At 43.9% G+C, this 19169-nt stretch overlaps 1 protein-coding gene across 1 annotated transcript in view; it reads right to left on the reverse strand.

Annotated features, from left to right (window-relative positions):
* COL4A5 (collagen type IV alpha 5 chain) overlaps positions 1-19169 on the reverse strand; it is a 1021631-nt gene that overhangs the window by 510379 nt on the left and 492083 nt on the right. Inside the window, exons 27-30 of the mRNA XM_069211570.1 lie at positions 18920-19024; positions 17434-17531; positions 15697-15847; positions 12906-13019 (exon numbers count right to left, since the gene is read on the reverse strand). Of these exons, the coding sequence (XP_069067671.1) occupies positions 12906-13019; positions 15697-15847; positions 17434-17531; positions 18920-19024 (468 nt within the window). The remainder of the gene's footprint in view (positions 1-12905; positions 13020-15696; positions 15848-17433; positions 17532-18919; positions 19025-19169) is intronic.

The following is a 19169-nucleotide window of genomic DNA, read 5'->3' on the forward strand; positions in this document are numbered from 1 at the left end:
GGTGGATGGCCTTCTTGCTTGTTTTATGACTTCCATACATTCTTGGGTAAGTTGTAAGTGCCCGAATTCTAGGATTTCAGGAGCCAGATTGCTAGATTCAGCGATGCTGGATCTGGGTGTCTGATCTTTTGGTTGTGCTGTGTCAACAGATCTGGCCTGTTGGGCAATTTGATGCAGGGTACCACTGATAGGTCTAGTAGCGTTGTGTACCAGGGTTGCCTTGCCCAAGTTGGTGCTATCAATATGAGTTTGAGGTTGCTTTGACTGAGTTTGTTTACCAGGTAAGGAAGGAGAGGGAGAGGAGGAAAAGCGTAAGCAAATATCCCTGACCAGTTCATCCATAGGGCATTGCCTTGGGATTGTTTGTGTGGGTATCTGGATGCGAAGTTTTGGCATTTTGCGTTCTCCCTTGTCGCAAACAAGTCTATCTGAGGTGTTCCCCAGAGTTTGAAATAAGTGTTCAGAATTTGGGGGTGAATTTCCCATTCGTGGACCTGTTGGTGATCTCGAGAGAGATTGTCTGCGAGTTGATTTTGTATCCCTGGTATAAACTGTGCAATTAGGCGAATTTGGTTGTGAATTGCCCAATGCCAAATTTTTTGTGCTAGCAGGCTTAACTGCGTGGAGTGCGTCCCCCCCTGCTTGTTTAGATAATACATTGTTGTCATGTTGTCTGTTTTGACGAGAATGTATTTGTGAACTATTATTGGTTGGAAAGCCTTTAGTGCTTGAAAAACTGCTAGAAGTTCTAGGTGATTGATATGCAGTTTTGTTTGATGTACGTTCCATTGTCCTTGTATGCTGTGTTGATCGAGGTGTGCTCCCCACCCTGTCATGGAAGCATCTGTTGTTATTACGTATTGTGGCACTGGGTCTTGGAAGGGCCGCCCCTTGTTTAAATTTATGTTGTTCCACCACAGAAGCGAGAGGTAAGTTTGGCGGTCTATTAACACCAGATCTAAAAGGTGACCCTGTGCTTGAGACCACTGTGATGCTAGGCATTGTTGTAAGGGCCTCATGTGCAGTCTTGCGTTTGGGACAATGGCTATGCATGATGACATCATGCCTAGGAGTTGTAATACCATCTTTGCCTGTATCTTTTGTGTTGGATACATGCGTTGTATGATGGTGTTGAAATTTTGAATTCTTTGTGGACTTGGAGTGGCTACTCCTTTTGATGTGTTTATTATGGCTCCCAGGTATTGTTGTACCTTGCGTGGCAGAATCTTGGATTTTGTGAAATTGACGGTGAACCCTAGTTTGAAGAGGGTTTGTATGATCTGATTTGTGTGATTTGAGCACTGTTTGAACGAATGGGCCTTGATTAGCCAGTCGTCCAAATATGGGAACACATGTATTTGCTGCCTTCTTATGTGTGCAGCGACTACCGCTAGACATTTGGTAAAGACTCTTGGTGCGGTTGTTAATCCGAAAGGCAGTACCTTGAATTGGTAATGTATTCCTTTGAATACAAACCTTAGGTATTTCCTGTGCGATGGGTGTATTGGTATATGGAAATAAGCATCCTTGAGGTCTAAAGTTGCCATGTAGTCGTGTAGTTTTAGCAATGGCAGTACTTCTTGTAGTGTGACCATGTGGAAGTGGTCTGATTTGATGAAAGTGTTCACTACTCTGAGGTCTAGGATTGGTCTCAGTGTTTTGTCCTTCTTTGGTATCAGAAAGTACAGTGAGTAAACTCCTGTGTTTATTTGTGTGTTTGGCACTAATTCGATTGCATTCTTTTGCAATAGTGCCTGCACTTCTATCTCCAGGAGATTGGAATGGTGTGTTGTTAAATTTTGTGCTTTTGGTGGTATGTTTGGAGGGAATTGTAGAAATTCTATGCAATAACCATGTTGGATAATTGCTAGAACCCAAGTGTCTGTAGTGATTTCCTCCCATGCTTTGTAATAATGGCCTATTCTTCCCCCCACTGGTGTTGTGTGGAGGGGGTGAGTGACCTGTGAGTCACTGTTTAGTAGTAGGGGCTTTGGGGCTTTGAAATCTTCCTCTATTTCTAGGGAATTGCCCTCCTCTATATTGTCCCCGAAAACCTCCTCTATACTGTCCCTGGTAACTGGACGGTGTGGCTTGTGAGGTGCTGGCTTGTGTGCTTTGACCTCGAAACCCCCCTCGAAAGGGCGTTTTACGGAATGTGCTGTAATTCCCTCTGCTCTGCGGGGAGTAGAGTGCGCCCATGGCTTTGGCAGTGTCCGTATCTTTTTTGAGTTTCTCAATCGCTGTGTCCACTTCTGGACCGAACAGTTCTTTTTCATTAAAAGGCATATTGAGAACTGCTTGTTGAATCTCTGGTTTAAATCCAGACGTTCGGAGCCATGCATGCCTTCTGATAGTTACAGATGTATTAATTGTCCGTGCAGCTGTATCTGCAGCGTCCATGGAGGAGCGGATCTGGTTGTTGGAAATGGTCTGTCCCTCCTCAACCACTTGTTTTGCCCTATTTTGTAAGTCCTTGGGCAGATGTTCAATGAGATGTTGCATCTCGTCCCAGTGGGCTCTGTCATAGCGCGCAAGTAGTGCCTGGGAGTTCGCGATGCGCCACTGGTTTGCAGCTTGTGCTGCGACTCTTTTACCAGCTGCATCGAACTTGCGGCTCTCTTTATCTGGGGGTGGTGCATCTCCAGATGTGTGAGAGTTGGCCCTTTTCCTAGCTGCTCCTACAACGACAGAGTCTGGTGGCAGCTGTGTAGTGATGAAAGCCGGGTCTGTAGGAGGCGCCTTATACTTTTTTTCCACCCTTGGTGTGATTGCCCTACTTTTGACCGGCTCCTTAAAGATGTCTTTTGCGTGCCGGAGCATACCAGGGAGCATAGGCAGGCTTTGGTAGGAGCTGTGGGTGGAGGAGAGGGTGTTGAATAAGAAATCATCCTCGACCTGTTCTGAGTGGAGGCTTACGTTGTGAAATTGTGCTGCTCTAGCCACCACTTGAGAATACGCGGTGCTGTCTTCTGGTGGAGATGGCTTTGTAGGGTATGCCTCCGGACTGTTATCTGACACTGGGGCGTCGTATAGGTCCCATGCGTCCTGATCTTGGTCACCTTGGCTCATGGTGGTGTGAGCTGGGGAGTGTGATGGAGTTTGTGCTGGTGAGACGTTAATCACAGGCGGAGGAGAGGGTGGTGGGGTAACTCTTTTCACCACTTTTGGTTGTGGTGTCTGTTCCGTCTGGAACTCCAACCTTCTCTTTCTCCTAATGGGGGGAAGGGTGCTTATTTTTCCTGTCCCCTGCTGTATGAAGATACGCTTTTGCGTATGGTCCACATCAGTTGCTTGCAGCTCTTCCTCAAACCTATGCTTCCGCATTTGGGAGGTTAGCGAGTGCTCTTCTGTATAAGAGCCTGAAGCTGGGTCGCTTGCAGTTTGTTTCGGCATCGAAACCCTGTCTGCGTGTTTTTTCGGCTCCGAGGTGACTCTTTTCTTTTTCGGGGCCGAAACCTCTCGGCGTCGATCTGTTTCGGTGCCGCTGTCTCGGCGTCGAGCCGTGTCGGCACCGGCATCTCGGTGTCGAGGCTTGTCTCCAGCACTTTCTCGGTCCCGAGAAGGCTGCGTGCCGGTGTCTCGACCGGAGTCGGACGATCTCGGCACTGTTTGGGCCTTTTTCGGTGCCGACGGGCGGTCACCGAATTTATGGGTGGAGCCATGGCCTGGTGGCAGTGGCGTCCCCTGGGCCTTGTAAATGTTCTTCTGAGTGGATTTCGACGTCTTACTCACGGTTTGTGTATCGTCGAATCCTTCGGAGTCTGAGTCTTGGATCGAGAAGGTACCTTCTTCTTCCTGTTCCTCGAACTCCCGTTGGGCTGTCGGTGCGGACGCCATCTGAAGTCTTCTGGCTCGACGGTCTCGGAGTGTTTTTCGGGACCGGAACGCACGACAGGCCTCGCAGGTGTCTTCGCTGTGCTCAGGTGACAGGCACAGGTTGCAGACCAAGTGTTGGTCTGTGTAAGGGTACTTATTGTGGCATTTGGGGCAGAAACGGAACGGGGTCCGTTCCATCGGCGTTCTTCAGCACGCGGTCGGGCCGACCAGGCCCCGACGGAGGATCGAAAAACTACCCCGAAGGGCACCGGAGCTCTTCGATCTTCGATGCGGTGTGGAATCAAAGTACGCCGATCCCGAACGCAACAATACCGACGAAAATCTTCCGAAATTATCTAATTTTCCGTTCCGAAACTCGGAGCGACAGGAACACGTCCGAACCCGATGGCGGAAAAAAAACAATCGAAGATGGAGTCGACGCCCATGCGCAATGGAGACAAAAGGAGGAGTCACTCGGTCCCGTGACTCGAAAGACTTCTTCGAAGAAAAACAACTTGTAACACTCCGGCCCAACACCAGATGGCGAGCTATTGCAGAACATGCGTATCTACAGCGACAGATGCCATCGAACATGTATTACCAAGTGACATTACTTTATGCAAGACATGAAATCCTCATTATATCTGAATAAAGTTACCAGCTGACAATATACTGTGCAACCTTTCATCCGCCTCCTGACAAATCAGAACAAAATTGTAAATGATTAAAAGTAGAAAGTGGGGCCTGGTGCAGAAGCCACAATACCTGAGGGACCTGGGTGTCATAGATGCGCAGGTTACCATTGAGCAGGAACATGAGGCGACACCAAGCAGTTAGGAGTTGGAAATTGGGCAGTCAAGGCAACATTGAGTAAGGAAACAAAATGAAGCAAAGACAGGTTAGCAGTCTATTCTACACTTAGATAAAACAGAAAGGAAATGTAACACACTGCTCCTTAAAAAATGTAGGAGTAAGTTTTTGACAAAAGGAACTAATGTACTTTAAAGCAGCAGTACTCAGTCTTTGGTGAGCCAGAGTACAGGACTGTGCAATTAGTGATTTAAAAAAAATCACATTTTGACTCCTTTTGGTTAATAAAATATTCCATAAAATATTTCTTTGCTAATTCATTCCCCTTGTGAAAATAAAGGGTTTTTTGTTTTCTTTCCCTGACTTACCACACCACAAATGAAGGCGTTATTGTTTAGGCATAAGTGTACAAGAACTTGAAATGTCTCAAGGGCAATGGGCGCGTGTGTCTTTGCACCCATTGCAAAGACTGCTCCTTTGACAACATCTCCTCATTAAGAGGAACCTCTGCAGCCACAAAAGACATACCTGTCCAAAAAGTAAACAAGACAGAGACATTACCGGACCCAACCACTAGATGGCGGAACAAGGCACAGGTTGTGAATCCAGAAAAGTGTTCATACTGCAAAACCATAGATTCAGTTTTGTAGCTCAGAATTCCGAAAACCACTGCCCAGGTGCCAATATTTCTGCCTTAAGCTGACTCCTATGTACAAAAATAGTTTTGCAAATTGGGCACATAGAGCTGATTCAAGAATCCCAGTTCTCTCTAAAGACAAGCAGAGGAGCAGAACTGAGACTGGTTTGCATATGGACTCGTCTAATGTGAGGTGGCATGCTGAGCAGAAGAATGATGGGTTGGAATGCTTCCCCAAGTAATTGCCAGTGGTCAGACTTATTTTAAGCATCCTCCCATCACCTTTTGTGTGTTTGAAAACAGTCTGTGCCCCAGACTAAATTTTAAGCTGCCGCCACTTTTAGCCTGGCTAGACAGGATACCTTCTCTAAAGCAGGTCACCTTAAGGTTCACTTTGGTTGAGTCTTGACAACTTTCAGAAAGCTGGCAGGACTGTCATGATCTCCAGGGGAAGAAACACAGAGCTGTCCAGAAATGAACAAGATGAGGTGGAACAGCTTCTCAGATCCATGAAGAAGACCATTGTTCCAACACACATAGCCATAAAAAATCTTGTCTGGTATGATTTGCAAGTTCTGGTAACCATGAGTGATATTTGAGCATTGGTGATATTAGACCGATTAGCAGCGTTCAGCACTGTGGACCACTCTCTTCTGTTAAGGATGTGAGGTTCAACAGCAAGGTTTTGTTTCCGGCCAGCAGAGTTTAGATAATAGCACTCTCGGCCTATGAATCCACCTCCAAGACCTTAAAACGTGACATGCGGCAAGACTCGCCACTTTCTTCTCCATTTTGAACAAATATAGGATGTTGTTGTCCGACCTCATTAGGAAAGATGGGTTGGGTTCTATTTCAAGATGTCTGCTATCAGGACCCTCCTTCTGTTGGATAGATATCTGAGGAGCTGTGGCTATAATTGCACCAAGGTGATTAAGTCTTGCAGACGTCCATGAAACCAGAGGCCCAAGGGCAAGTGCCCTGTTTATAGAGTTAAATAATCATAGACTGTGACCAGAGAGGTCACAAAGAACCACGGTCTTTATCTTTTTGGGGTGAAAATATATATTTTACTAGATCATAGCAAAGCCACCCTGCTTGGCTTTGACTTGGCTGAAGAAAGAGAGATGCTGTGAGACATCCTTGTGGTTTCCCGTCAGCATTAGAGTGCAACAGAGGGGGAAAACTGTTCACCTTTACTTAACCTGAGGAGGCCCAGGAGTTACTGAGCTCTCAGCACAAAGATGGAGTGAACCTGAAATGTTAGGTCCTGAACATCAAGTCAGTGTATCAGCACATAGTGTTGTTGTTTATGTGATCTCATCTGATTATGTCGTCGTACTCTTAGGACTTGGAGAGTGGAGGTAAGAGGAGTCAGGCATTAAGAAGAAGAGTATGAGATTTTGGACACTTATGGAAATTCATTTCTATCAGCCCTTCTCCAACTCTTTACTCTTTACCCTAAATACACGTGATTTGGCCTTTAGGCGCTACTGCAAAAGTTTCTTATTGTGATTTGAGCAGAACCTGGTGTTAATCCTTCATTCAGCTACCTTTACTTCAATAAGGTTTCTTAAGATGTGCCACACTGTTTCTGAGCTTCTAACCCCACTCCACCACCTGAAGTAAGTCTCCACTGCTCGCCCTTGCTACCCGAGAGAGTCAAGTGCATAAAGGGATATCTGGTCGTTCAGTTTGAGTGCAGTATTGTCCCAGGACACCAGTGGAATACAAGAATACCCCTAATAATGATTGCCCATTAAGGTCTGACTGCCCTGGGACCCCAATAGAAGGCTTCACACAGAAGCACTATGCACCGCAGAGGGCAGAACCTCTGCAGGCAGTCTGCACCAGTCACTTGTTTTACTGCTGATGCTGTACTTTTGAAGTAGGAGAGGTAATCTATAAAGAACTTGAAACTAAAACCCAGTGCCAAGGGGTTCGCTGCTGCAAACTGTACGCCAAGGCATTTCTCCTTTCAAATGCAAATTTCTTGGGGGCAAGAAAGCAGAAAGATGAGATCAGAAGATTTCACTTGAAGACAACTCTTGATCAAGTTTAATGGCCTCATTACATCTCCATTTATTTTCAGAAAATGATAGGGAGTTCCCACTCCCATGGGATCTTGGGCCCTTTATTTCAAGTCAAGGTGTAGAAGCAAAACACTAGATGCTCCGCCTCTGCTTATCTGAAGTACAAAGTACAACACACAACAACAAGCGTTTTGAGCTTTGGCCCTGGTCGAGAGATGGTCAGAATGTTCCCATCCCGTGCAAACCCTGTACGCGCAGAGGTCAGATTTCAGAGTTCTATGGACTGATGCAGTTGATGGTCCTCGCCCATCTTTACCTTTCAGCGGGTCAAACCATCCAGAACTTAAAAAGAGGGGGGGGGCAGCGTATGGTATTTGCCATGGCACACATATGTCGGTGCAGTAAGCACCAGAATCTGCACTCTATTCCCCAAAAACTCAGAATAGGTGTAATTTATCAACCTGTATCCGAGGCAGTCAGATTACATATGAGCGCGATAAAATCGGCATTCCCTAAGACCCACTCATAAGTAGGCCATAGTATTCACGAACTGGATCCATTTCTTTGTTGGGTGTATGTAAATAAATTACTGCATTCTATTATGGCTTAAGTAAAACGCCAGAGCATAAGCAGCCCCAGATAAATTTGTATAAAAACGTTCCCAAATCGAACCTTACATTGATCACACTTTTGCTTCAAAAGTTGATTATTTCATGGTTTAACCAAAAGAAGACTCTTACAGAAATAGTGAATGAATGACAAGTAGGCTCAATGAAAACTAGGACTATTGGATGCTGATTGGACTGTGCCACACTCTGTGTACTGCTGCTTTAAAGAGTGATTCCAAACCTGGACTGGTTAAAGATTGTGCTGTTTTGACACATCCATGAAAAGGGCAACACACAATGGGAACCTCTTCCCTTTCACCTGCACCCTCCAATCTATCACATAGGGACCTTTAACTAAGGTTTCTATTCCAAGGCACTGGGAGGAAACATTGACCCAGCATTTTGACGACACCAGCTGCCTCCTGCCTCAATGACATCACCTCAGGCTCTTTTTCCTCACTGGTGTGCACAAGGAGACGGAAAGGCAACAGATTCACCATCATGGTCCAGGGCTGGGCGGTTGGACAGCTTATTATGTCCAATGCATGTCCTTTACACCGCCTAGCTCCGCCTGACCGCTCCGGTATCCAGCAGCCTCCGACATCCGCACGTACACCAGGCAGAATAGAGGAGGAGGTGGGCTTGAGTGACCAACCTAGTGGCAAGTGGTGTGTGGTTATCCTCAGCTTCCAGGGCAACCTTCTCCTCTGCAGTACCTCAGAAACGTAACAAAAAGCCCCGCGACGGATGCCAGAGAAAGGGTGGAGGCCAGAAAGATTATGGCTTTGGCGGTCCCCTTTCACATATGTGTTGCTGCCAGGATACTTCAGGCAAATACAACAGCTTCTGCATTATGAAGAAACAAAATACTAGCAAGACTCTAAAAATAAATATTCAACATAAATTTACCAAGCGGCTCTGAAATTAATTTTAGTAGCATTTTTTCTCTGTGGAATATTCTTTTAAAAAAATACACCCATTAAAGACAAGCACTTGTTGACTCATATTAGCAGTGGTTGATTTAGTACAACAGGATATCTTAGTTGATGAACTAGCCATGCACTGTACAGTGACTGCAGCATGCTGTTAGCAACTACGGTAATTGCTTTAATTTAGTTATCAATGCAAGTGCGAGGGAAACAGTAGAAACAAACAAGAGGTGCAGGAAGGCTACATCTGTATGTGGGCAGCATGGGATAAATCAATAAACAGGATTTAAATTAAGAGTATCCACCTCTACAGGTGAGGGGAAGTGTTGTAAAAGTCCATGGATCTACCGCACGGTGACCTAGAGATGTGCAACGTGCACAGCGGTTTACTGATCGCGCGGGCGCGAACTGGAGCCGATGGTCCTGCTGCGGTGTACCTGGTGCCACAGAGGGGAGGTGACTGAGGAGCAGAAAGAAGATCTATTTGATTGAACAAAGTGCCCAAGTGCTTAAGACTGTGTAAAGTGCTCATTCATTACAAATATTTAAAGGCACAATTCAGACCAACTCAAACCTCGACCCACACACCCCCTGCATTCAATAAATTACTTTTTAATGTAGCTCTTTATTTTCAGTTGACCCGGTGAAAATGTGCACAAGTGCACGCTCGGCAAGAGTTAAAATGTGGTTTCATGTGGAGCCTGATTAACTACAAAGGTTAGCCTTGCCATCCTCTAGGAGGCAAGCAGAGGCATAATTCCATCATCAAGGATCCACAGTAGCGCAGAACCACTCCTTGAGTACTCAAGAGATGAAATAGACACCACTGCATTGCTAAGGAGCTTCTGTAAAGGGAGCTGCATTCCTTTTGCTACCCAGGAGTAAGCATAGGATATATAATACCAAAATGCAATGGTGGCCCTGTTAGGACGATGCACACAGTTGACCAACACTGGTAGGGAAGTTCATCCAAATAAATACTTTTTACTGCATCTATCTCTTTGTTGATTGCTGGGCTCCCAGCTCTGCATGGACTCTTCACCCTATCCAAGCATCAGCAAAGTGTGCATTAATAGTGTCACCAATGCAACAGAAACACTCTGCATCGCTTTACTCCCTTCTAGCAGGCTTTTACTTGCCGGGGGCTTGGGGTAGCCGCAGCGGTCAGTATTGGACACCGCTGAGGCTTGTGGGAGCAGCTGGGGTCACTGGATCAGGCTGTTTGTGAATATCTCTCAGACATACCTTGACTTCCTCTCAGTGTTCTTTATTTTTGTATTGTGACCTACTGTATGTAGTTTATGTTTACTAAAAGAGGTCATGTAAAGCCGTCCTTACTATTGAGGCAACCAACTCCAGGCCTAGGTGACAATAAACTCTGGCCCGCTGTCACAAACCGCATTCAACCAATCCCGCTAAGTCCACCGCAGACTCAAGATTGAACAGCAGAGCACCTTTAGAAATGTGCAGCTGCACACATGTGCAAACTGAGGCACATTTTATTGGATAACACAGTTAAAATCCTCGAGGCATAATCTAGATCCAATAACTTGTAAGTAACTCTAAGACCATAAATCAAACTTTCACCAGACCAACTGGAAGCTAAGTAGTTATGAGAAATGTATTTTACAGGGCAGTGTGAGAGAAATAATGTGAGATATGGTCTGTATTGCTGCAGTAGTGATTGGTGACGTAAAAACGTTTTTTGTGCTATGCCAGATAATGTGATTGCCATGCCAACAAGAAACAAAAGGTGCCCAAGTGCTCAACAGGAAAAGTGCTTCGTTATGTACAATGTGCCAGTGCTCGTGGCTTTAAACTAATCTATGCTGTACAGAAAGTGAATGCCATGCAAGAACATTTTATTAACATTTCTGAATATTGCATTTTAGTGCCTTATATTATCTAGTTTCACAAGGAAATCAAATCAGAACACATTGCGATAAAAAAACAACTTGTAACTGCTGAAACTAAATAAACAGTAACTGAATTTATGAACACGGTGAAAACTATTAGCAAAATAATACTTTGTACTTTGTACCAACATTTCGTTGTTTTTCTTAAAAAAGATACGTGCATTCATCCTCACAATCCATTTTGTAAAAAGCTACATTGATTGATTTAATTAAGTTGAAAACAGTCATAAAAGTGAACTGTACACAATCATTTACTATCATTAAGATTAGGCTCAGTAGCGGTTCTTATTTTAGCGGCAAATTACATTTTGTTACAAAAAATATAAAGTGTAAAACAATGCAATGATCGTTAATTATTATTTTTTTCATTCCCCAACAAGGTCTGTATGTGTTTCAAAACCTCACAAGGAGCCTAACTCACAGGAGGCATTTCTGTGTGGCTCCTGTGTGACGCGTCGATTTCTCTTGAATTGTTAAGAAAATGTTGTGAGCAGTAAAACTGTAGAACGCAATATGGAGCCTCCCCTAAAACCCAGTAGTGGAAGGGGCTTGAAATTACTCCATCATATTCCAGAACATAGACAATGCCTCAAATTGACACCACCGACAAATAGTTGTTTTACTATATCTTGAGCTGTTACCTGCACCGACCATTATCTATACTGCACTCACAGCATGTATTACAGGTGACTAATAACATTAAGGGACATATTTACAAGCCCCTAGGCGCTTCTTTGCGCTGCCCCTGCGTCATTTTTTTAATATTAGGTGGCGTCAAGGAGGCCTTTTCCACGCGCCAGGTTTACAAAATGGTGCAATGGAAGCACTGCGCCACTTTGTAACCCCTTGCATCATATTATGTCTGCGCCACGTATAATGTTTTCAAGGGGGCCATTCCCCCATTAGGAGGCCCTGAAAAATGGTGCAGGTAAATTTACGAGTTTTCAATGCACCATTTTCCCGTCATTTTTAATGCCTGCCCAGGGCCGGCGTTAAAACTGGCGCTCCCATTTTTTCCAATAGGACTTCCCACGCATGTGCTAATGTGTGCAATGGTGTGCCGTATTGTAAATACAGCGCTACGATAGTGAGGTTGGGGGGCACAAGAAAAGTGGTGCATCATTGCTGAGGCGCCACTTTCTTGTAAATATCCCCTTAAGATTTATCTGAAAAAGGACAGCTATAATTTATGATTAAATATTTGGTAATAAGAAGAGAGCATTGCCTTTTTTTGCTAAAGTGTGAGTCGGCAGATGACGTTTTGCAATAGTAACACACTTTGTAACTTTATGAAACTGTGATACTTGTCAACGTCGCAAAGCTTCGCCCTCAAAATTATTTCACACACCGCTGCTGGTAACAGGTACGTAGAGGTTATGACAGTGCTACCCTATATCATTATAATCAATGCACAGCTAAAATCTCCAAAGTGCATTTCACATAACTATGCAACTTCCTGTGGCTTAAGCAATTGAAGAATAAAATGACAAAACTCACAGATTGTAGCCCTGGTGCTGCAGGCCAGGATGCTAGCCTTTGAATAATGACAGCAGCAGCAGGGCGGCTGCTCAGCCAGAATCTGTCAGCATATGCTGCTCTCCAAGCCGCCCTCCCTTAATTTAATGTTTACACTTTAATGTTTGATGAATAGCACGGTTTCCCGGAGTGGTTAAATGATTATTGCCTTTAATGCTGGCCCTGGGGTAGAACCATGTGTACAAATCATTAGATGAGTGGCTAACCCTATTAAATATTTAGGCAAACATCTCAAGGCTGTCGGAATTAACGAAGCAATAAACTGTTCCCATGCAGGAAGGCACTTCAGAAGCAGTATGTGAGCTCTTAATGGGCCCAGGGGATCTATCTATTCTAAGCATGTATGAATCTATAATTCTTTTAATGTGCTATACTGTTATTACTGCTTCCCCTTATTTATTATCCCTCTAATTTAACAGGATTCAAAATTGATTGACAATTTACATTCATTACTTACAGTCTTTGTTACTGAGCAATTATCTAGAAAAAAGGCACAGTGGGAATGGTCTGCTGCAATGAAACAGCAATCAGGGAACACTTGTTCTTATGGTCCCTCCTCTACTGCAAAGTGCTTCCTTCTTGCACTCTTCAGTCAACATCCCTTAATACAGGGTGCACCTTACCTGGTGGCCCAACAGGCCCAGGTGGGCCGGGAGGGCCTAGGGGGCCTTGGCCTCCGATCCCTGGCAACCCCGGAGGTCCTACGGCCCCAGGTTGTCCGTTCAGACCCGGATCACCTGAAAGTAAAAACACACATATATATTGGTAAGATGAAATCATGCATTCCAGGCTTCATTTTCCACTAATGGCGTATCTGCCGCGGAAGCTCCAGGTACATGCCAGCTAGCATGCAGAATTATGCAAAACTATCCCTGTGCTCTGGGTCTCATGTATTAAGGGGTTTAGCGTTCAAAAACTCTCTGATTCAGTAAATCAGAGGGTTTGAGAGTGCTAAAACCCTTTATGAAATATACTACACCCATTTAACAATTCGGAAAAGGTGCCTTAAATCATTTAATGGGCTTAGGAAACCATTATCAATCGGTATTTGGAAGGAGCATGGCAGTGCTTAATTTGTAAATAAAAACGTGCCGGTGCCCTAAACCCTCCCCTTAAACACTTTAGCACTTAAATGTGCGAACACGGAATACTGAGGAAGCGTAATCCTGAAGCCATCTAAGGCCTCTTCAATCCATTTACCGCCATTCCCTGCCCCATCAGCTCATTCTTGCAGATTTCTGCTTTCTCCCATTGTGACGCTTTTTCATTTTTCTCTTCATCCGTCTTTCCCATATGTGTCTTTTGCTTTCAGTAAATGCTTGAGGCAGAAAACTAAGTGCCAGCCCTCAAAAATAAGTGCCAGTGCTCTGCACCGGCAACAACAAACACAAATTAAGCATTGGGGCATGGTAAAAAAAAACATACCATCCAAATACCGATTCCTTATAGTATGAATTAATGTTTTTCAACCAAAATCCGGTTGCAAAACATTATTTTTTTTACCACCACGGCATAGGAGGTGGTACCCCACATACAAATGGGACGGAATCCCTAGGTGACCTCTTCCCCTTTGTGAATATTAATGAAAACATTTTTTAGGAGTAGGCAGTGGCCTCACTGCCTGCTCCTGAAAAATTTGTTAAACTTCTCATTTTTTTTAAACATATTCAGCTTTTCTTTGGCTACATCAAAAAAGGGTGTTTTATTTAAAAAGCAATCACAGACATGGTGGTCTGCTGACAGCAGCAGGCCATTATCCCTGTGAATGTAGTCAATTGTAGTGGGTCGCAATTTGATACCTACCTTATTAATATTAAAGAGCTGGTTCGAATTATGACACACTACAACTCTGTATTTTCATCGTCACTAAATGACTGTGCAAATTGCGTCCATGTGTATCTAATGCGTTTTTAGTACACAAGACATTCGGTTCTTTATGGAGGTGAGATGCACAACACTCTGATTCAGTTCTTATTTTGGCAGAATATGTTACACTTTAGTGAAATAGGAGACAAAGCTGAAATCTAAAGCTTCATTGTGAGTGCACTATTAGGGGTGGGTGCAAAATCTGCATGGTAAAACGCAATTTGTGTACTATGTCTGGTTGGTTTTTGTACCCAGGTTCTAAAAATAAGTGCAATGGGAAAAAACTCAGAACCAGTCTTTGCAACCATTGTTTCCACGTGGCATTCCTCTTACCACACTGACTACTGGCTTATGTAAAACCCCTCGAACTAAGAACAACTTCTGCAAAATCTGTGATTGTACACAGAGGCACCTCACATTTCTGCAACCAGCAGCAACATTTGCCAGTGCAACCAAAGGGACCTTTGGTCAGTGCTTAATTTGTAAATAAAAACATGGCGTCGCCCCAAAGCTCTCCTCTGAAACATGTGGCTGCTGCATTTAAATGTGTGAGCACAGAATACCGCAGAAGCCTAATCCTTAAGCCATTTCGGGCCTCTTTAATCCATTTACAGCCACTCCCTGCCCCTCATTTCACTCTTGCTGCTTTCTCCCTATGTGACTTTTTTGTTTTTCTCTTCCTCTATCTTTCCCATATGTGTCTTTTGCTCAGAGGAAACGTCTGATACAAAAAACTAAGTGCCGGTCCCCCACACCAGAAACCACCGTCTCAAATTAAGCACTGCCTTTGGTTTGTTCTTATTAGGAATGTCCTAAGGAATTTAAACTGAGAGACATAAATGTTTTTTTGTCAAAAGATCAGACATACTGTGTGGTGCGCTTCAGTAAAGTCCTTCGCATGGGCTCTAAATATAGCAAAGGCTGGGTTTTCTTTTTCAGTCATTAACATTCAGTGAGTACCAGAAAATGAAGTCCTCCATTTGTCCCAAATTTGCATACTGTGTCTGAGATGCTGCACGCCTAGTCAGATAGTATGATTAGGAGGTAAGGCACGACTGCATGTGTAATATGTCCCTTGCACCTGTAGCTGCATAAAACATATTTATCACTGGTAAAATTGACAAGGAATAGTAAAATTTGTTATTGATGCAGACAAAATCCACCGAACCTCACCACCATCAAAGAATTCTGGGTTTCTATTGGTTCCTCTGTCATATTTTCTCGGTTTACGACACTTCGTGACGTATCTGTGATGCTTTGGCAATGCTGTGGTTCTGTGTGCATATTAGCAGAGCATGGGGTTGGTAGATGATGCATAAGAAATATTTGTTAATATACTGATTCACTAGCAGTACAAAAAATAACAGGCTTCGTCCTAGAGCTCTTGCTGTCATGACAAAATATGCAAAATATGTTACCCCATTGCAACTAGCACGAGCAGTCCCTACCAATCCGCTTGAAATAGAAAACCTATTGGAATCACCTGTTCTCACCATGCCATGAGTTTCTATTATTACTGTGCCAGCTGTCATCAACACCAATATATACCTTTTGCTCCTGGAACACCGTCGAATCCTGCTCGTCCTGGAAGTCCAGGGCTTCCTGGAAAACCGCTGTCTCCTTTTGGTCCGAGTGCCCCTTTTGCTCCTGCTGGGCCGGGTGGACCTGGTTGTCCTGGCTGGCCATATCCAGTTTCACCCTTAAATGTAAAAAAAAATACAGGTATTCAATAAGGATAGTCAATGATGAGTGGCAAAAATAACGCTTAAAACATGTATTTTATTTTTAAATTCATGATTAAACACATTTGTTGTTGTTATTTTCATTATCTTGAAAGATATGAAAAAAAAATCTAGAAAAAAGTTAGACCTCACATCTTTGTGTTTCAAACACAAAACTGCATCAATCAATCAATCAATCAATCAATCAACCACACATCTGTATAGCACACACTATCACCCCGGGTGGTATCTGGGCGTTGTGTCTATTCGAAGAGCCGTGTCTTAAGCCTCTCCCTGAAGTCTGTCAGTGAGGGGGATGTCTGGAGTTGGGGTGGCAGGTTGATCCAGGCTCTTGCAGCGATGTATGAGAAGGCGCAGACGCCACAGCGTCTACGACGTATGCGGTGGCTGCAAGCGTGAGAGGTGGGGCTGAGGTGTCTGGAGGGTTGTTGGAACTTGAGATGTTGGTTAATGTAAGAGGGTCCAAGGTAATGGAGGGACTTGTGGGCCAGGGTGAGGCTCTTGAATTGGCATCTCTTCTGGATGGGGAGCCAGTGGAAGTGCCTCAGATGAGGGGTGGTGTGAGTGCGTCTCGGGAGGTCTAGGATGAGTCAGGCTGCAGTGTTCGGAATGGTCTGCTGTCTTCTGAGTAGCTGGGTGGAGATGCCAGCATAGAGGGCATTCCCGTAGGCGAGGCAGCTGGTGATAAGGCCTTGCATGATGGTCTTCCTGGTTTCGGTGAGGATACAGTTTAAGATTCCACACAGCATGCAGAGGGTGTGGAAGCAGGAGAAGGCAACATTGTTGACCTGGCATTTTATGGTCAGTTGACTATCGAGGACAATTCCAAGGTTGTGGGCGTGGTCTGTAGATGTAGTCCCCAGTCCCAGTTGGGTTAGCCGCCAGCTGTCGTCCCAGAAAGAGGTGTTGCTGCCGAAGAGGAGTACTTCAGTTTTGTTGGAGCTCAGCTTGAGGTGGTTGTCTCTCATCCAGCTGGCTACGTTGGTCATGGCATTGGCGAAATTGGTTTTGGTGTTGCCCGGGTTATCGACTTGGGAGAGAATAAGTTGCGTATCTTTGGCTGATGATGATGCTAATGCCATGGGATGCGACACGGCTTGTGAGGGGGGTCATGTAGGCATTGAACAGGGTGGGACTGAGGGTTGGCCTTGGGTTATGCAAAAGATGATGTATTTGGGTGCTGATAATATACTTTTATTATAAAGTGACTTTTCAAAGCCCGGATGGAGCAAATAAAAACACCAAATCAATTTTACAATTGGACTCAAATAAATAAAAACTAGAGCATGTAGGAATGATAGATAACATCAGAAAGAGACTAGTGAAAGATTAGGAGTGAGGCATGCTCTTTTAAATCACTTCATCGTTTAATATGGAGGGAATATAAAATCTATGCCTCCTTTTCCTAGTTTTAATCGTAAACTAATCCTTTGTGAGCATTGCCAAGGAAGGAGTTATTTGTGCATGTAAAAGCAATTAAAATGAAGACAGACGAATTTTCCATTTCAGAGGACTTCAAATTATAATACTGATAAAAACAGACCTTTTGTCCTGGGAAACCGGGTGGACCAGGAGGACCATCCTGGCCGGGTCTTCCAGAAATCCCAGGTGGACCAGCTGGGCCAGGTGGGCCTGGGAAACCTGGAACATGTTTTAAGAAAGATTAAAATATGTGCCAACAAATCATTAGTGTTCTGAAATACTACCAATCACCCTAATACCGCAAAGATATACTGCTGGTATTTTTCCTGATGACGTCAACAGGTTAAACTTTCTCCTTTCTACCTCTTCTTCATGGGACAAAGATGAGCCTACTTCACAGGACTAAGAACACACTTAACAACAAGGGAACTTGACCAGATAGGCCAGCTTTGAGCTGTCAGTTATTTTCAGCAAGCCCGAAATCTACAAGCTTCATAATTACTTATGCTCTGTAGCAGCCTTCATGTTTTAAAAAAAAGAGGCATCACATACTGAGAAACATGTCTTCTGTTAATGTCAGTTTGTTGGTGGATGACAAATGCAAGCACTAATTACTGTAAGTTTGCCACTAGAGGGATGAAATGAACCAACTGGAAGTTTATTATTGGAACTGGTTCTGGATGAGCACTGTCAATTTACATTAAGACAACATCATTTAAATCTCCAGGAAAACTGGAATTTGGATGAATTCTTGGTGCTTGTGGTGCTTCCCAATGAGTAGACCTCAACATTAGGGCAGCTAAAAGCTAGATCTTAGGCAATAACTCAACAAATGAAAGGTATACAAAATGTTAAATAGCCATATTTTACTTTCAACCACAATAAGATGAAGAACAACCTTGATCCAAAGTTATTGCCTTCAGTGCCCTATTAAATGTATACATGTGGCCCTAGGGAAGGATGGGGGTAGCTTTCCACATGTAATCCTCAAGTGAGGGGAAAACTCTGGGAAAGTTCTTTTAAGAACCCTGACAATGAAGACACTAAAGAAAGCCTACAAAGCTCCTTGCATATACTCCAACCTTATCACTATTCTCCAAGAGGATTCAATCATGGGATGCTAATTAGTTTCATGGCTAAACTGTATTCAGTTCTTCAGACCCTGTGGCAGCCAGTGGAGCGCACAACACTATAGAGCAACTTTTCACACAGGACTTACTTGCCCGGTGCCACTATACAGTCTAGTGCAGCTTCCATTATTCATTTATTGAGAATATATTGTCAGTACTTCACCTGTTTGGCAAATTAGAGCACATTAAAGCAGTACAGTAACAATGCAGTATAATTTTGGCAAGCTCAACCCCTTTAAAGAATATATTTTTGGCAAAACTAAAGGCAACATGTATATTCCAGTAGGGTTGTTATGGAAAGTGTTACATTACATATTTATAATTGCATTCTTGCCTCTTTCATGCCAGTGCTGACACAAGATGCGGAGTTATGCAGATGACCTCAACTAAAGGTATCAATGTAAATATATATTTGCTTGTGTGCTGAGTATAGCACACAATTCAACTATAACGGGAACTATATTAAGAGATACCTACCTTTAGGACCAGAGGGGCCAGGAAGTCCAATGCCTGGAACACCCGGCTCACCTTTTGGACCAGGTAGACCGGGCAATCCAGGTTGTGCTGACAGTCCAGGTTCACCTGTAACAAATATTTAAGTATTAGTATAAACAATGGATTTCAGGGCTTCTATAGTCTAGGAAACATCAGCTTAGAGTAGTTTATAAAAATGAATGAAAAAACAATGCTGAAAAATCCAAACAAATTATTCTGTATATTGGGGACA

Source organism: Pleurodeles waltl, chromosome 2_1, assembly GCF_031143425.1.
Source record: "Pleurodeles waltl isolate 20211129_DDA chromosome 2_1, aPleWal1.hap1.20221129, whole genome shotgun sequence".
Classification (NCBI taxonomy): domain Eukaryota; kingdom Metazoa; phylum Chordata; class Amphibia; order Caudata; family Salamandridae; genus Pleurodeles; species Pleurodeles waltl.